The sequence below is a fragment of the Bubalus kerabau genome, chromosome 6 (assembly GCF_029407905.1).
Source record: "Bubalus kerabau isolate K-KA32 ecotype Philippines breed swamp buffalo chromosome 6, PCC_UOA_SB_1v2, whole genome shotgun sequence".
NCBI classification, from domain to species: domain Eukaryota; kingdom Metazoa; phylum Chordata; class Mammalia; order Artiodactyla; family Bovidae; genus Bubalus; species Bubalus kerabau.
The window spans coordinates 101,393,156-101,405,829 of NC_073629.1; the positions used below are offsets into that span (position 1 = coordinate 101,393,156).

Sequence of the window (12,674 nt, forward strand, 5' to 3'; positions counted from 1 at the left end):
TCCTGGGTCTGGTGCGGAAGAGGCAGCCTGGCGCGCAAGAGGCAGCCTGGCGCGCGCTGGAATCCTATTGGCCGGCGTGGATCGGCTTGCCGCCAATATTGGCCGGGGCCACGCCCCCTGGAGTTCGTCGGTGAGCTTCGCGCGGGAGATCGCGCGGGAGGTAATTCCTTCTTCCCGTGCGACCTGGCGGGAACGCAGGCTTTCGTGTTACGCTGTCTTCATCGACTCTGCCCCGGGGTGGGGGTTGGGGTTTTTATGTCTGTAGAGGATGAGATGATACCTGAGCTAAGCTTAAAGTAACCGTAGAAGTTATGCAGACTAGAGAGTGTGGGGGGAAAAAGGATTTGGGAAAAGGCAAGCTCCTAGGGAGGGTGGAGAGCTCGTTGCATTCCAGCAAGTGAAAGGAGCGGGGAAGGGGACAGGAGATGAGGCTGCGGAGGGTGAAAGCGACCGCTAGCAGGAACACTTTTGAAACAATAGACGCGCGTGATAATAAGGACTTGAATTAGGCTCCAGCAGTGACAGCTTGTAAGCAATTAGGAGTTATAGTTGTTCCTGAGGGGTTTTGGATTTGATTTCTGCTACTGAGAGTTGTCCCTACCGTAGACCAGAACTTTCCCAAGAGCTCTGGTTTCCACCAAGGACTCTGAACCTTTTCTATCTCTGATTATTTGCTGTTTCCAGTTCATCCTTTCTCTCTACTGAATCTTTTCATTATCATTCTGAATTGTTTGGATTTCTCCCATTCTGGAAAAAAGGGGTACTTTTAATGCAATTTGCCTGGCACTGTGCACAACAGTCAACAAAAGACACCCAAGTTTCTTTCATAGAATTTTACAGTTGAGTGGGGAAAGCAGACACTGATCAAAGAATCACAAATAAACATGAAATTATGATTGGTATAAGAGCAACAGTGGAGAAGTACAGAAGAGGGTAAGACTGGGGGGGATCTGATTTGGACATTTAAGTCAAGACCTGAAGAGTGAATAAATGTTAGGACAAGAGCTGTCCAAGCAAAGGAAGTGAACTGGGTGAGGCCTCAAGGTGGACAGACACTTTGGGAATTGAAGCAACTATTTCAGGCAAACATGGCTGGAGCGCCGTGGGTGAGGGGATGAGGCAGGTTGAGCTGTTTGTATCCTGCAAAGATACATTAAGAGGATTGGCTCCTGAGAGCAATGGGTATGACAGCCAACGTCCTAGTGGCCTACAAGGTACTTTGTAACCCTATTCCCCGCACCTTGTTTGAAATGGCACCCACTCCAGTATTCTTGCCTGGAGAAGTTCATGGATAGAGGAGCCTGGAGGGCTACAGTCACAAAATCAGAAATGACTGAGCGACTTTCAGTTTCCCCTTCTTTACCTCTTCGACCTCACCTACTACTCACCCCTTCCTATTCCATTTCTAACCACACTGACTTCCTCAATCTACAAACACACCGGGAACCCTGCTGCACTAGCTTCTCAGGATGCCTTTCCCACAGGTAGTCATCCGTATGGATAACTCCTTTAACTGCTTTAAGTCATTGGTCAAATATTGCTCTAACAAGGCCCACCTTGACCACGTTCTTTAACATTGCAGCATTCCACCGCCCTCACTTACTTCTTATCCCCTTCACAAGTCTACTTTGACTGTTTATGCTAGTTTTTAATCACCTAACATCCTATATAATTGGCTGATTTTGTGCATTATTTTTTGTAGATCCCATAAACTCTATGAAGGCCCAAACCTTTGCTGTTTTATTTATTGAAGTATTCCAGGCACCTAAAACTGCTTGGACTTAGTAGGCACTCCATAAGGAATTATGGAAGTCAGTGAGTTTGGTCAAGGAAGTTTTGCTAGGAAGTGGGTGTGTCTTGTGGATGGGATTGGAGGAGGAGGAGGAGAGAACATTCCTCCATATAATGGGATAAAGGAGAAGGAAAGTGCAGATGGGGGGAAGTTTATGCATTGGTTCTTTTTTCTGAAAGCGGAAGCAAGCTCTTTTGATGAAAATGAGGTGTGAAGCATAGCTAGAATATGGAAGCAACCTAGATGTCCATCAACAGATAAGTGGATAAAGAAGTTGTGGTATATAGACACAATGGAATATTACTTAGCCATAAAAAGGAACACATTTGAGCTAGTTCTAATGAGGTGGATGAACCTAGAACCTATTATACAGAGTGAAGTCAGTCAGAAAGAGAAAGATAAATACTGTATTCTAACACATATATACGGAATCTAGAACAATGGTACTGAAAAATTAATTTACAGAGCAACAGTGGAGAAACAGACATAGAGAATAGACCTGTGGACATTGGAAGAGGGGAGGATAGGGTGAGATATATGGAAAGAGTAACATTGAAACTTACATTACCATATGTAAAATAGATAGCCAATGGGAATTTGCTGTATGGCTCAGGAAACTCAAACAGGGGCTCTGTATTAACCCAGAGGGGTGGGACGGGAAGGGAGTTTCAAAGGAGAGGGATATATGTATACCTATGGCTGATTCAAATTGCCAACATCCGCTGGATCATCAAAAAAGCAAGAGAGTTCTAGAAAAACATCTATTTCTGCTTTATTGACTATGCCAAAGCCTTGGATCACAATAAACTGGAAAATTCTGAAAGAGATGGGAATACCAGACCACCTGACCTGCCTCTTGAGAAACCTGTTGCAGATCAAGAACCAACAGTTAGAACTGGACATGGAACAACAGACTGGTTCCAAATAGGAAAAGGAGTACGTCAAGGCTGTATATTGTCACCCTGCTTATTTAACTTCTATGCAGAGTACATCATGAGAAACGCTGGGCTGGAGGAAGCACAAGCCGGAATCAAGATTGCCGCGAGAAATATCAATAACCTCAGATATGCAGATGACACCACCCTTATGGCAGAAAGTGAAGAGGAACTAAAAAGCCTCTTGATGAATGTGAAAAAGGAGAGTGAAAAAGTTGGCTTAAAGCTCAACATTCAGAAAATTAAGATCATGGTATCCGGTCCCATCACTTCATGGGAAATAGATGGGGAAACAGTGTCAGACTTTCTTTTTCTGGGCTCCAAAATCACTGCAGATGGTGACTGCAGCCATGAAATTAAAAGATGCTTACTCCTTGGAAGGAAAGTTATGACCAACCTAGACAGCATATTAAAAAGCAGAGACATTACTTTGCCAACAAAGGTCCATCTAGTCAAGGCTATGGTTTTTCCAGTGGTCATGTATGGGTGTGAGAGTTGGACTATAAAGAAAGCTGTACACTGAAGAATTGATGCTTTTAAAGTGTGATGTTGGAGAAGACTCTTGAGAGCCCCTTGGACTGCAAGGAGATCCAACCAGTCCATCCTAAAGGAGATCAGTCCTGGGTGTTCATTGGAAGGACTGATGCTGAAGCTGCAACTCCAGTACTTTGGCCACCTGATGCGAAGAGCTGACCCATTGGAAAAGACCCTGATGCTGGGAAAGATTGAGGGCAGGAGGAGAAGGGGACGACAGAGGATGAGATGGTTGGATGGTATCACTGAATCGATGGACATGGGTTTGGATGGATTCCGGGAGTTGGTGATGGACAGGGAGGCCTGGCACGCCGTGGTTCATGGGGTCACAAAGATTTGGACACGACAGAGCAACTGAACTGAATGGCTGATTCATGTTGAGGTTTGACAGAGAACAGCAAAATTCTGTAAAGCAATTACCCTTCAATTAAAAAAAAAAATCAGGTGTGAAGGAAAAAGTTTGAGGAGAGGGTTTGAACCAGAGTTTCAGCAGGGACTGCAGTATAGTCAAGTATAGCTCTGCAGGCAGATCTTTGGAGTTTGAATCAAAAAGTTGCTTAATCACAAGCATCAGCTTCCTCATAACTGAAATGGAGGTAATCCTAGAACATACCTTATGAGATTGTTAAGAGACTGAGTAAGAAAACTGGTAAAGCATTTACGCTGGGTCTGGCATGTATAACACTCACTAACTTAGCTGTTAGATAAAAGGTAAAAGCAGCAGCCAGAACAGTTAGGGAGCAGTGAAGATCAACCAGATGTTTTCTCATTACTAGTGGATAGGCAGCTGCGATTTACTGAATCAGTAGATTAGAAATAAAAATAGCTCATTTCCCCCTCTTCCCAACTTGCCATCTGCTCTTAGGCACATCTTTTACCCTCTCCGATCCTTAGTTTCTCTGTTTTTTTTCCCTTTGCATTTTATCTTTAAAATCATCACTGAGGTTTCTCCTTTCTATAGGATGAAGGTTTAGACTAGATGATTACTAAAGGCTGTTTCACAGATTGCCAGTCCAGGTTCGATGCATGAGACAGGGTGCTCAGGGCTAGTGTACTGGGATGACCCAGAGGGATGGAATGGGGAGGGAGGTGGGAGGGGGGTTCAGGATGGGGAACACATGTAAACCCATGGCTGATTCATGTCAATGTATGGCAAAAACCACTACAATATTGTAAAGTAATTAGCCTCCAGTTAAAAAAAAAAAAGCTGCTTCAGTGTAAATGTGCTACATCTCTAAGGAGATAAACCTCTTATACCTCAGCTCCCAGGGGTACACATATGCTCCTGCACAGGAGGCTTTGGTCCTTGACTCAGCCCAGCTCTGGCCTCTTATTTATGTCTCCAGGTGTATACTAATGCTAGTCCCACTAAGGCCACTTGCAGAAGTTCAGCCCTACTGGTCATATCTCAGTACCACAGCCAGCCAAGAGTAAGTAAGCCCGTGAGCATCCAGGGAGTGCTTGAGAAAAGCTATACACTTTATATGAATGGTGTGGGGAGGGAGGTAGCTTTACCCTTTACAGGACCCTAAGATTCAGCCTCATGGTGACTGACATACTTTGGCTGGGTCATTCTGTTCTAGCTGATCATGAAGAAGCCACGAGCAGCTGTGGGGAATCGAAGTGGTCGCAGGAAGCAGGCATCCAGCCAGGAGGGAAAGGAGAAATGGGCCTTCGGCAGCAGCCAGGCCAAGCCGTCTGCCCCCAGTGGTAAGGATCTGGGTCCTAATCAGACTCAGGGGCTGGTTTAATTGGCCGTGAAAGGGGGCAAATTCAGGCTGGGAAGAGAGCATGGTATGTATCAAGTCATTAAGGGACTAATTAAGGATCTAATTCTGACTTTGCTCTGTGACTTTGGGATAATTGCTCTGAATAGATGCTTTCTATCAATGACATGGAGCAGTAGTCTGTGCATTTCCTTCCTCACTTGGCTTTCATGGGATCCAACGAGTTTATCAGCCCGAAAGTGTTCTGTGAATGGGAAGGCCCTCCATAGGTGTATGTTTGGCAGAAACTTGGATTTTCATTATGATCCAGAGACAAAGGAGCCAGGGGTACCTCCCTGGGGAAATAAAGGCTAGAAACTTGACCTAGGCTACAAAACCCTAGAGCCTCCCAGTCTGAGCTCAAGCAAGGGATTGGAGTGGGTGAAGCCTTAAGTGGACAGCCTGAAACCAGGCCTCTGGTGCATAGCCTGTGCAGGGACGATCCCTGAGTTTTCTGAAACCCCAGCAGGGCCGGCCAGGCAGCAGAAGGCGTTATTGCAGGCCTCTGTCTCCCCATACCATCTATTCAGAGATGTGGCCGAGGTCACAGCCCTCCAGGAGAGCTTGCTGGATTGGTATGACCGAAAGAAGCGGGACCTACCCTGGAGAAGGCTGGTAGGAGGACAATGGATGTGAGGGGGTGGGTAGGAGGCTGGTGCCCAGCCCCCTCTACACTAACTGCCCATCTGGGATTGCATTGGCAGGTGGAGGGTGAGGTGGACCTAGACAGGCGGGCATACGCTGGTGAGTACATCTCCTTGGAGCAGGGCTGCTTTGCCTAGATGACCTCAGGTTTGGGGTCTAGGAGCTGTGGGCTAAGAGTAGGGCAGCCAGCAGTATCCTCATGCCAGCTGCTCTTCCCCAGTGTGGGTTGCAGAGGTCATGCTGCAGCAGACCCAGGTTGCCACGGTGATCAACTATTATACCCGATGGATGCAGGTGACTTCTGGGAACAAAGGGAAGGGTTAGTCATGGTCCAGACCCCAGATGACTCCTTGGGGGTGGGGATAAAATAAGGTCTCCTCCACTTCCTTCACCTTTGGCCTCATCTCTTTTTGTCTGCCTTCGGGCTGTAGAAGTGGCCAACGCTGCAGGACCTGGCCAGTGCTTCCCTGGAGGTGAGAACCACCCTAGGGTAGGGGGAATAGGGACTACTGAGGATCGATCCCTGACCCTTCTGACCTCTGACCCCACGCACAGGAAGTTAACCAACTCTGGGCCGGCCTGGGCTATTACTCTCGAGGCCGGTGGCTACATGAAGGAGCCCGGAAGGTAAGGGGTTGACGAGGGGTCTGGGAGCCCCAGGACCTTGGGTGCCTCGTAATCATGAACCTTCCCATTCCAATCAGGTGGTAGAGGAGCTAGGGGGCCACATGCCACGTACAGCAGAGACCCTGCAGCTGTTCCTACCTGGGGTAGGGCGGTACACAGCCGGAGCTATTGCTTCCATAGCCTTTGGCCAGGTGAGCCCACTGCCCACCCCCATATTGTGCATGCCCACCTTACTCCCAGACCAGGCTGACTCCAGACTCCTCTGTGCCAGGCCGCCGGAGTGGTAGATGGGAACGTCATACGGGTGCTGTGCCGTGTCCGAGCCATAGGTGCTGATCCCGGCAGCACTCTTGTCTCCCAGCACCTCTGGTAGGATACTAGGGTAAAGAGGAAGATTGGAAAAGGTGTCTCCAAAGGGTCTTTGGCTCAGAGCAATATTCCCTTCTTGTAGGAGCCTAGCCCAGCAGCTGGTGGATCCAGCCCGGCCAGGGGACTTTAACCAAGCAGCCATGGAGTTGGGGGCCATAGTGTGCACCCCGAAGCGCCCACTCTGCAGCCACTGCCCTGTGCAGAACCTGTGCCGGGCACACCAGAGGGTGAGCCACCCAAGGAAGGGAGGCAGTCAGGGGTCCTAGGGAGTGACCCCTGCCCCATGGCATCCTGCCCTGTCTGTGCCTCTCAGGTGGAGCGGGAGCAGCTTTCAGCCTCACAGAGCCTGCCAGGCAATTGTGACGTGGAGGAGTGTGGTGAGTGGCAGCTCCAGCCCTTCCCTGTGCCGTCAGGGAGCTGCCTGTGGCAGCCTCATTCCCTTTCATCCCACAACCGAGTCAGATTCTACAGAGCTGGGCAAAGACCTGCTCTTTGGGCTTGGCACCCGAGCCCACTTGGCCTGAGTGAGGCTCTTGGATCTCTCTTCCCAGCTCCCAACACTGGACAGTGCCTGCTGTGTGCACCTCCCACAGAGCCCTGGGACCAGACCCTGGGAGTGACCAACTTTCCCAGAAAGGCCAGCCGCAAGCCCCCCAGGGAGGAGTGCTCTGCCATCTGTGTTCTGGAGCAGCCCAAGGCCCTTGGGGGTGCCCACATTCTGCTGGTGCAGAGGCCCAACTCAGGTACCTGGAACCTGGCAGTGCAGCGAGGTGGCATGAGCAACAGGGAAGAAATGGAGGCAGCAGCAGCTAAGGCCCCACCCACAGCTGGCTGCCCTCCCTCTCAGGTCTGCTGGCAGGACTGTGGGAGTTCCCATCCGTGAGTGTGAATGCGGAAGCCTCAGGGCAGCATCAGCGGGAGGCCCTGCTGCAGGAACTGCAGAGTTGGGTGGGCCCCCTCCCAGACACATGCCTTCAGCACCTGGGGCAGGTGAGTGAGGAGAGGAGTGACCAGGAATGATGGCTTCTGTGGCCCCATCTCCGGGTCTGTTTCAGCCTCTTGGCACCCCCTAGGTGGTCCACACCTTCTCTCACATCAAGATGACATACCAAGTATACGGTCTGGCCCTGGAAGAACACACCCCAGTGACCATTGTACCACCCGGCGCTCGCTGGCTGACCCGGGAGGACTTTCACACTGCAGCCGTCTCCACCGCCATGAAAAAGGCACTACCTTTGTTGTCTTCGTTGTGTTTTTTCGTGTTCCCTGCGTGTTCTAAGTAAACCTATTACTATGTAAAAAAATGAAAAACATATCTTAAACAAAAGTGCTGGGGCATGAAGTTAAGGGTAGAATACAGAGGTTTGTCTCTTTGCGGAAAAGATGCCAGCCCTGCACTTCCCTCTTCTCATCTAGGTGTTCCGCATGTATGAAGGCCAACAGCCTGGCACCTGCAAGGTGAGTCTCTTGGCCCTCACCCAGCCATCTCTCCCCAGGGCCAAATCTACAGGTTTTCAGTGAGTTAAGTGATGCGTGTTTGGGTGAACAGTCTCCATGACAGAGTTCACTGGGGCGAGAGGAATAGTTCTTGACCTGAAGACCTTACAGGTAGAGAGGGGACAGGAGCAAATGATGGAGACAGTAGTGTCACAGTGGTGAAATGTTTGTACTCAGTTTTGTGGGATATGAAGTGGGGAGCTATCATATCTATCTGGGAGAATCAGGAATGGATGCTTGGAAGAAGCAGCTGGTAATCTAGGTCCTAGAACTAAATCATTTTCTCCAGGTTTGGAAGGAGAATCAGCAGTAAAGATGTTCTTTCCTGGCCTAAGAGTAGTGCGAGCCAAGATGAAGTACCATACAGCCTGTGAGCTGTTGGATTAGTTGGAGTTAGCAGGACTGGCCCAGGCCAGTTAAGGCCGTCAACACCAGGCCCTGAAGGATTTTAGGTGGAGAGAGGAGTCAGATTTGCCTGTTAGGAAGACTACCTCAGGCTGCCTTTTAAAGGATTGATTGATTGAAGAGTTAGATACTGGAAACAGGATGGAAGCTTTACAGTATTAAGGCTAGAATCTGAGCTAGATCAGTGGTACGGGGGGGCGAGGTGCAAGGAGAAGACTCTACTATCACCTCGGTGTTTCCTTCCTTTGTCTTCTGCACAGGGTTCCAAAAGATCCCAGGTGGCCACCCTGTCCAAACGGAAAAAGCCCAGTCCAGGCCAGCAAGTCCTGGAGAGTTTCTTTTGGCCCCACGTCCCCACTGATGTACCCAGCCTCAACACTGCAGCCCAGTGATGCCTTTGGAATCCTCCACCCTGCTGAGAATCCTGTTTAATAAAATGCTTATTTTTGTAGTCATTCTGGAGGCTTCCCACCCTCTCCTGAGCCCCTTCACTCCTCACCTCTGAGGGACCCAGAAAGTGGTAGAGCTCTGTTTGGTGCTGACTTCTGCTGAGCTCCTAGCCAGCCCTGGGCAGATGGAGGAGGGGGTGTTCTGTCCTGAGTGATCTGTCCTCCTCCAACCCCAGAAAGTGAGAAGGCAGCTGCAGAGAGCCCCTGCCAGTGGCTTTCATCCAGCACTCTCCGGCCAGGTCTCTGATTGGAGCTGCGTTATCACCCTAGAGCAGGTGGTTGGGCTTAGCCCTGACTCAGCCCCTCCTTCCTGCAATGCCTTCTCCCTAGGGAACAGGGAAGTACAGAGGAGAATTTATTTTGCCTTAGATTCCTGTGCTCAGTGACTTTTTGGCAACCCCATGGACTGTAGCCCACCAGGCTCCTCTATCCATGGAATTTTCTAGGCAAAAATGCGGAATGGGTTGCCATTTAGATCATTTGTTTAGGGATACGTTATATATGGAGTGAAACAATGCAGAAAATCAGGTTTTTAATCATAATATTGGAGGTGTGGTGGAGAGAAATGAGGTCAGAAAGGCATAAGGAGGATTCAGAAATATTGGTTATGTTCTATTTCCTAATCATATAATTTTGCTATTCTTTACACTTTACATATATATTAGATACAGACAATATGAGAAATGTTTCACAGTTAAAAAAAAATCCCACCTCTCTGGACCCCTGTGAGAGTTTCAACTTCTGGCAGGTACTGATGAGATGGAAGCCCCTAAAGACAAAAGCTGTTACTCCAGGCCTCCATGAATGTCCCTCAGTTCCAGCAGGCCCTATGCCGAACTTTCCAATGCTCTGGGACAGCCGGCTGCATCCAGCTTGGGCCCTTTGCAGGCGTCTTGGACCCTGGCAGCTTGCTCCTGCACAGACTGCCACAGGGCCCGAATGTTGCCTTGGCCAAAGCCAGTGGCCCCCTGTCTCTGGATCAGCTCCAGGAAGAAAGTGTCCTCCTCAAACAGGGACTTGGTGAAGACCTGAAGCAGAAACTTGCCTCTGTCACCATCTAGCAAGACCCCCTGTCGGGCCAGCAGGTTAGGCTCCTGCCCTGCAGCCAGGATCTGCTCCTCCTTGCCTGGCTGCTGGTAGTAGGCCTTAGGAGGAGTCAGAAGCTGACCCCCAGCCCCTGCCACCCCTTCAGTGGCTTCCTTGATACTGGGTGTGTACAGCCCCACGTGCTGCAATCCAGGTCCTCTGTTCCGGGCCAGAAACTGCTCCACCTGGTCCTGTCCACTGGTGGCCCTTGGCAGGGACTCTGCCAGCACAAGGGTGGGGACAGCGCTGCCGACAGGGCCCTGCAGGGCAGTGAGCCTCAGCCCGCCAAGCCCAGACCCTACTGCCACCTCCAGCCCCAGCTCTGGATCCTCACCTGGGCTCAGTGGCAGGTGGTGAAAGCCTAGACAGTCGTGGAACCAGTGCAGCAGTTTTGGGGAGCTGCTGGGGTTGCAGGCCAAGGTCAGGTGATCCACATGGCTGAACCAGCCCGGGCCAGGTGCGGAGGGCACAGGGCTAAAGCCAGGCAGGAAGGGCCCACCGAAGCCAGTGCGCTCCAGCAGAGTCAGGCTGAGGTTGCCTGCCGGCGAGCTGACCACGGCATAGGTGGCAGCGCCCTGCTCATCTTGCACGCTGACAGGGGGCACCGGCACGCTGCAGCCCAGCGCTGCCAGCCCCCGGGCGGCAGCGCCCGCGTCGGCCACGTCGAAGCACAGGTTTGTGGCGCTGGGTATCCCATGATGCGGGTCCAGGCCATACAGCGGCTCTCCGGGCCCCGCGCCCTCATTCACCAAAAAGACAGCGTCGCCGCTGCGCAGAGCCAGTTGCCTCCAGCCGTCTGCTTCCCGTACTGCCAAAGGCTGAAAGCCAAAGAGGCGCTGCAGATCCCGGGCGAGGGGTAGCCCCGCCGGCACGTGGAAGGCGATATGACACAGACGGCGGACGGGCGCGGCCATAGCGGTCTGGATGGCGACCCTGGCCTGTCCTTCCCCTGGGGACACTCACTTGTCGTTCAGGACTCCGAGACTCTCAGTCTTGTCGTCGGAAGCCGGTGGAGTCCAATTTTGCCGGCAAAACACCTTCCTCGATCTTTTTCTGGCAGAAGCCACAGACGGACCCCCTTGGGGGCTTGCAGTTCCTGCTGCCGAGCTACCACGAACTGGAGCTGCCTGGGGACCACCAAGTCTGAGCTGCGGCTTTTGAGAACCACGTGGAGGCACGGCAGGGAAGGGGCGGGAGAGGGGGCGGAGCCAGTGCCTGCCATTCTCCACCTTCTGCTCAGCCTATGTCGCAGACGGTACCCCGGGGACACAGGACTGCCCCCTCCCATGGCCTCTGGCTGGCCCTTACCCTTGAGCACTGACCTTCCCTTGGCTTCTGTCTGGGCCACACACCCTTGGGCACTGATTCTCCCCCCAACTCTCGAGATCACAATAGCTGCCTTCACTAGATTTCAGGCATTGGGCTCCCATTCATGCCCAACTTCAGAGCAAAGGGAATCAGCTCTAGTTGGGGGAAAAGCCCGGATTTTCTCCCTACAAGCACGGAATTTCTTAGCAATTTTCCTGCTTTAGCTTAAAATATTTGGAGAATTTTGCTTTTAAGTCCTAATGTTCCTAAAACTTAAAAAAAAAAAAAAAAAGCTTTAAGTTACAAATTTTCACTCTATCTCCAAAATAGTGCAGAGAAATTTATGTTATAGGAAGATAAACCATTTATATAGCTCCTACATGCATCTATCTTTTGGGAAATCTCTCAGTTGCACCTCTTTATTCAACCCCACTTCTCCCTTAATATGGTTTACCCTCCTTGTCCTAAACAAGATTTAGAGGGGGCGGGGGGGAACAGTGGCTCAGGATCTGAAAGGAACAGCTGCATGGGTGTCCTTTCTCACCCTCCTGACTCTATTGAAAGAAAAGTGAAAGTCACTCAGTAGTGTCCAACTCTTTGAGATCCCATGGAATAGTCCATAAAATTCTCCAGGCCAGAATATTGGAGTGGGTAGCTGTTCCCTTCTCCAGGGGATCTTCCCAACCCAGGGATCAAACCCAGGTCTCCCAAATTGCAGGTGGATTCTTTACCAGCTGAACCACCAGGAAAGCCTTAGGATTGAACAAGCCCTCCCTGCTCTTTGCAGTTTCTTGATTGGGTACTGGGCCAGAGAAGCTTAGTGGGGGCACTTTTGGTCTTGTCATTCATAACAGTGTGAGATCCCTGGGTTGAGGAAATTAGGAGTCTTTTGGAACTTCACCGGTAGCTCTTGAAGGGATTGGGGGGGCATTCCAAGAAGGGCAAATGGCATAAAAAAAAGCTCAGTGAGGAGTGTGAGCCAAGCCCTCAGAGGACCCATGGAGCATAAGGTTGGGGAGATAGTGGGACGGATGCTATGGTCTGAGGCATTGTAAAAGAGATTCCTTTATCAGGCAGCCTGGTGTGACAACTTATTATTGAGTTTCATTGGCAAGAGGAAGAAGGATGGAACGAGGAGACAGGGCTTAGCAAAAGGCCTGGCTGAGTGTTCAGGCCTACAGTCAGTAAGTCAGTACCTGGAAGCTGGTCATTAGTGGTGAAAGGCACTTTGTGCTACTCTGCACACCAGTGATTTTGAGAA

The 12,674-nt window shown here is 50.7% G+C and overlaps 2 protein-coding genes and 1 long non-coding RNA gene across 10 annotated transcripts; 1 reads left to right on the forward strand and 2 right to left on the reverse strand.

The window, feature by feature from the left end:
• The first annotated feature begins 1 nt into the window (after nucleotide 1).
• Nucleotides 2–9,023, forward strand: MUTYH (mutY DNA glycosylase). 8 transcript variants are annotated; one of them, XM_055586054.1, is made up of 17 exons: nucleotides 8–130; nucleotides 4,608–4,691; nucleotides 4,845–4,971; nucleotides 5,494–5,642; nucleotides 5,732–5,771; nucleotides 5,893–5,966; nucleotides 6,104–6,145; nucleotides 6,228–6,299; nucleotides 6,377–6,490; nucleotides 6,571–6,668; nucleotides 6,751–6,895; nucleotides 6,982–7,045; nucleotides 7,220–7,411; nucleotides 7,516–7,658; nucleotides 7,742–7,894; nucleotides 8,085–8,126; nucleotides 8,831–9,023. In XM_055586054.1, exons 3-17 carry the CDS (start codon nucleotides 4,851–4,853, stop codon nucleotides 8,960–8,962), a joined length of 1,581 nt encoding a protein of 526 aa, XP_055442029.1. In that variant the 5' UTR covers nucleotides 8–130; nucleotides 4,608–4,691; nucleotides 4,845–4,850; the 3' UTR covers nucleotides 8,963–9,023. The 8 variants fall into 8 exon arrangements, with proteins under 8 accessions (XP_055442032.1, XP_055442029.1, XP_055442030.1 ...); XM_055586053.1 differs by having other exon boundaries at nucleotides 31–160; XM_055586058.1 differs by having other exon boundaries at nucleotides 31–160; nucleotides 5,497–5,642.
• LOC129655530 (uncharacterized) lies at nucleotides 5,837–9,186 on the reverse strand. The gene is made up of 3 exons (XR_008716030.1): nucleotides 9,070–9,186; nucleotides 6,529–6,676; nucleotides 5,837–5,973 (listed from the first exon to the last, which is right to left on the reverse strand). It is a non-coding gene; the product is annotated as an uncharacterized LOC129655530 (long non-coding RNA).
• Nucleotides 9,187–9,537: 351 nt separating this feature from the next.
• On the reverse strand, nucleotides 9,538–11,249 carry HPDL (4-hydroxyphenylpyruvate dioxygenase like). Its single transcript, XM_055586064.1, has one exon. The coding sequence runs from the start codon at nucleotides 11,017–11,019 to the stop codon at nucleotides 9,847–9,849; it is 1,173 nt and encodes a 390-aa protein (XP_055442039.1). The 5' UTR covers nucleotides 11,020–11,249; the 3' UTR covers nucleotides 9,538–9,846.
• Between the last annotated feature and the right edge of the window lie 1,425 nt (nucleotides 11,250–12,674).

Coding starts and splice junctions, on each gene's coding strand:
- HPDL (XM_055586064.1), bottom strand. CDS start 11,019: ATGGCCGCGCCCGTCCGCCGTCTGTGTCATATCGCCTTCCACGTGCCG.
- MUTYH (XM_055586057.1), top strand. CDS start 4,851: ATGAAGAAGCCACGAGCAGCTGTGGGGAATCGAAGTGGTCGCAGGAAG. Junction 4,972..5,493: donor CAAGCCGTCTGCCCCCAGTG/GTAAGGATCTGG, acceptor CTGAAACCCCAG/CAGGGCCGGCCAGGCAGCAG. Junction 5,772..5,892: donor AGACAGGCGGGCATACGCTG/GTGAGTACATCT, acceptor GCTCTTCCCCAG/TGTGGGTTGCAGAGGTCATG.